Genomic DNA, 4,919 nt, shown 5'->3' with positions numbered 1-4,919 from the left:
ATATATATATTAGGGCTGTCACTAGACTCAATGTACAAACTATATATTAAAATATATAATGAAAAAACACATTATATATATATATATCAAACAACATTAAAAAGCTGTTACAATTTTTGGTGTTAACATAATTAACGGATCCCATGCTGTAATTTTGAGAGATTCAATGTTTATCTAACAAACTAGAATACATCATAATTTACTACAGCTTTTTGTTTAGCATTGCATCTTCATACACTGCAAGTTCAACACTGTTAAATGAACAGCATCTGCAAAATTCATAAATGTAAATAAAACTCCAAAGATCCAAAAATCGGCAGTTGGAAAAGAAAGTAAACAAGTTTATTTATAGTCCTCATGCTATAAAAGTCCGCTCACAAAAAAAAGTACCCCTGTGAATCACCCTCTCCCAGCCTATGAGCTCCTGCTTGCATTGTTAAAACTATATTAGGGCTGTCACTAGACTCAATGTACAAACTATATATTAAAATATATAATGAAAAAACACATTATATATATATATATCAAACAACATTAAAAAGCTGTTACAATTTTTGGTGTTAACATAATTAACGGATCCCATGCTGTAATTTTGAGAGATTCAATGTTTATCTAACAAACTAGAATACATCATAATTTACTACAGCTTTTTGTTTAGCATTGCATCTTCATACACTGCAAGTTCAACACTGTTAAATGAACAGCATCTGCAAAATTCATAAATGTAAATAAAACTCCAAAGATCCAAAAATCGGCAGTTGGAAAAGAAAGTAAACAAGTTTATTTATAGTCCTCATGCTATAAAAGTCCGCTCACAAAAAAAAGTACCCCTGTGAATCACCCTCTCCCAGCCTATGAGCTCCTGCTTGCATTGTTAAAACAGCAAAATGTCACTTCAGGATAAAATTGAACTGATACACACTAAATGCAATTAGTTTGGGCTGTAAGTGTCAAATCAGCTTTTTCTGAGCCACTTTACCGCAGTTTTAATTTCCCTCGTGGGCATTTGGTACAACTTCACACAAATTAAACTCCCATCATACCGCTGCACATTTCTTCTTATGTTTTTTAGTCTTCATATTAGCTATTCAATCTGAGCCTATTGCTCCACAACGTCCTCTCTTCGACTCCCCGCTTCTGAATCTCTTTACAGAGTGAACTAAAGTTGTCTGTTTGGTGTGGCATAAGGTTAATTATTAAATATGTAGCTGTCAGTCAAAGTTATCCCTCCTGAATGAGCTGCATCAGCTTTGGAGGATTAACCAGAGGCTGAGATGGATCATATGTGCCATCACTGTGTTCAGCACCAATAAGCATTTGGTTTATTTTAAAGCTGGGAATTTGACGCTTTTGCTAAATTCTAGCATTTTTTTTTTCTGTTACAAGAAACCTTCTGCAGCATGTAATGAAGGAACACATGGAATGCAGAACACATGCTTACACTAATATAGGCTAGAGTGAAGTAAGCCTGTGCCACTTTTTTTACTTAAAGTTATAGTTTACCCAAAAAATGAATCGAATTTAACATGAGTGTGAGCAAATGTTGACATGATTTTGACTTTTTGGCTAAACTATCCCTGTAAGTTTTCTTTAAAGGAATAGTTCAGCCCAAAATGAAAAAGCGGTCCATGATATATTAATGTCTTGTGAGGCTTTTTACTTCACAAGCTGATATGTGATGGACTGGATCGGTGTGCATTACTTGTTGATTGCTGTGATGTTTTATCAGGTGTTTGGACTCTCATTCTGACGGCACCCATTCACTGCAGAGGATCCATTGGTGAGCAAGTGATGTAATGCTACATATGTTTTAATGAAGAGACAAAGTCATCTATATCTTGGATGGCCTGAGGGTGAGTACATTTTCTGTCAATTTTCATTTTTGGGTGAACTATTCCTTTAAGTCCACTAGACCAGGCAATTTCAAACCAGGGTCAGAAAAAAAAATGTGTTCAAATGCAAAACAGTAAGAATCTCCTCACAAGTGGTCTGTGAAATATTGGTAAATATGTGAACAATTTACATTTCAAACAGAAAGTCTCATTTAATGTATAAATCAGCCAGGAAATGTGGCGAACACAGACAATGTCATCATTTTTTGTTGTAGAAAAACAAACAAAAAGTCCTTACAATCAAGTACCAGCACACGATGCTATTGGGGTGCAAACAGTCACTGTGCAATTTCAATCAATACCGATCCAGTATAAAATGCCTCTGAGGTTTCAGCAAAACTGTGGATTCTGAATTTACGTAAAAGAAAGTACAACATTCCAGGAAGCTACTTGCAAAGAAAACCACAAATGATTCTGTCTACTTTTGTATCAACTGTCACCGAGACATAACAAACAGACAGCTGAAACCGTCTTCAACCAGACGTTTCAAACAGCACTATTCATCTCCATAGTTCAATCTATTATCAGGCTGAAAACACATTTCTGTCAACCAACACTGGCAATGAATCTTTAAAATGAATTTTATCCAAATTATGCAAATCTTCTAAGGATATCCGACGCCCCACAGAAAGAACAGCTTCTGAATTTAAGCAAGTTCAATTCTCCATTGGCTCACAGACCATGTGGGCCATGAAATTTCTCTCAGGGCTGCAGCTGCAGAAATCTACTTTCTTTGTACCCTACTGCCTTTAAAGCATTCGAGCTTGTGTAATTTGGCACTGAGTACTTTCACTTCCTTTGGGCAACGCATCTACTCCTTGATGGAGGGGGGAATCTGCACGCTTACCCCCCAAACACTCTCTAGTATGACGCCTTGGGCATGGAAGCATGAAGAAATGTAATTAAACATATGTCAAATGCTGAAGCTTTGCAGATAGAGTTAATTACATTGTCACCTGTGAATTTACAGAGAGGGTGGCAACAATCGTGAATTGTAATTTCTGAGAGGGTCTCATATGCTAAAACAGCTCCATGCTCAATGAATTCCAATTACCTGAATACACTGGACTGTGAATGTCTCAACTGAACAAAATGAACAAGGCAGACACTTATTTGTCTCTTTTACATGTTTTTATGCGCAAATGTTTACATCACCATATTTCACTTATCTAAGGCAAATAATGACATGAGTGCACAAATACGGCTTTAGTAAGGATCTCACTTACCCTCATACCAAGTTCAATGTTTTCTCCTCCGTAAACCTCCATGCCCGGGTCAAGCAGCCCGATTTCTCCAAAATACTCACGATCCACCACAAAGGAGCAGCCAATCATTGCAGGTGTCCTGTGTACAAGAAATATACATGAACATTCATATTCAGAGAGATTGGACAGATGGATGGATAGATAGATAGATGGATAGATAGATAGACAGATAGATAGATAGATAGATAGATAGATAGACAGACAGACAGACAGACAGTGTTGGGAAGGTTACTTTGGAAATGTAATTTAAAATATAAAATATAAAAAATATTAAAACTAAAATATTTAAAATATAATAAGCAGTAAATCATAACAAGAAATAGTTTTATAGCTATGATACTGTTTAAAAAAAAAAAAAAAAAAATCTTTGCATAGCTATGACAGGAAACACTGCATCTAACAATGCCTTGGAAAAAACTGTTAATCTTAAAAAATAAAGCATATGCATAAACCCAAATAGGAAATAAAACAAACAGTTTTTCTGTGAAAAACAACTATTCTGTGTCCTTAAGTCCTGAAACATTGGTGTCTCATATTTTAGAGCAGTCAGTGAATTTTGGGAAATAAATAAATAAAATCTGTATGTGGGTGTGTGTAAAAAAAAAAAATCAGATGTAATCCCCTTTGTAATCTTTAATATTTTCATAAGTAACTGTAATTTAATTACACATTTTTTCTCAGTAACTGTAACTGATTACAATTACATTTGTTTTGTAATTGAATTACATAATTCCGTTACATGTAACTAGTTACTCCCCAACACTGTAGATAGATAGATAGATAGATAGATAGATAGATAGATGACTCTGAATATGGCTGGGGAAAGAAGTGCTGATGAATTAATAACTCTCAGAGAGAAGTCGACTGGAAATCATTTACAAATCAGAGGTTGCAGAATCTGCCCTCTCACAGAGCATGAAGAATTTCTGTTGAGTGGGAGTGAGATGAGCCAGAAGTCGTATGTAAAGTAGAAACTTTGCGTGTTTAAACAGAAATACACACCACTGACAGACTGTGCGGTGAGAGTAAACAGGCATATAGTAGAGAAAAGTGTTTATTTGATTTTGTAAGTGCTACTCTCTTTCTTCCCACTCTCCCTGTATTCCCACTTGGTTTCTTGCTCTTCAGCGTGTAATATTAAAACAGGTTCACATATGGCAGTTTGCTGAGATGGCAGTTGTCCCTGGTTTCTCAGGTCAGAGACACACTCAATTCAAAACCCTTTTCAAGAAGTTCAAAGTAAATGTCACTCTGACAACCTTGGAAACAGTAATGATTAAAGGGGTCATATGATGAGATTTCAATTTTTCCTTTCTCTTTGAAGTGTTACAAGCTCTTGGTGCATAAAGAAGATCTGTAAAGTTGCAAACACTAAAGTCTCAAATCCAAAGAGATATTCTTTATAAAAGTTAAGAGTCAGCCACGCCTACCTAAAACGGCTCGTTCTAACACGCCCCCACATACCTACGTCACGATGTGGGAAGATTTGCATAACACCGCCCAAATGTTCACGCAAAGAAAAAAGGCGTAACTTTTATTCTCGCTGTAGTATTGTTGCTGCCGCCGCCATGTCGTGAAGACGCTGTGTGTTTCGTTGTGAAAGTGAAACTACTTTGTTTGGCCTTCCAAAACAGGACGATATCCGCTTCGTCATGCTAAGTTGTATTTACAACACTGTTCCAGAACAGTTCAACCCAAATATTCAGATGTGTCCAGCGCATTTTATGGAGGACTGTTTCCTGATCCTGGAAGAGTAGACTAC

The 4,919-nt window shown here is 36.1% G+C and overlaps 1 protein-coding gene across 1 annotated transcript in view; it reads right to left on the bottom strand.

Moving 5' to 3' along the window:
• Positions 1-4,919, bottom strand: part of galnt9 (polypeptide N-acetylgalactosaminyltransferase 9) — a 92,575-nt gene that overhangs the window by 26,043 nt on the left and 61,613 nt on the right. Inside the window, exon 6 of the mRNA XM_016511914.1 lies at positions 3,119-3,236. Coding sequence (XP_016367400.1) covers positions 3,119-3,236 — 118 coding nt within the window. The remainder of the gene's footprint in view (positions 1-3,118; positions 3,237-4,919) is intronic.

Source organism: Sinocyclocheilus rhinocerous, unplaced genomic scaffold, assembly GCF_001515625.1.
Source record: "Sinocyclocheilus rhinocerous isolate Xijiao unplaced genomic scaffold, SAMN03320098_v1.1 scaffold1256, whole genome shotgun sequence".
Taxonomy (NCBI): Eukaryota; Metazoa; Chordata; class Actinopteri; order Cypriniformes; family Cyprinidae; genus Sinocyclocheilus; species Sinocyclocheilus rhinocerous.
The sequence above is the reverse complement of the archived record's forward strand: the minus strand, read 5'-3'. Positions and strand labels throughout refer to the sequence as shown.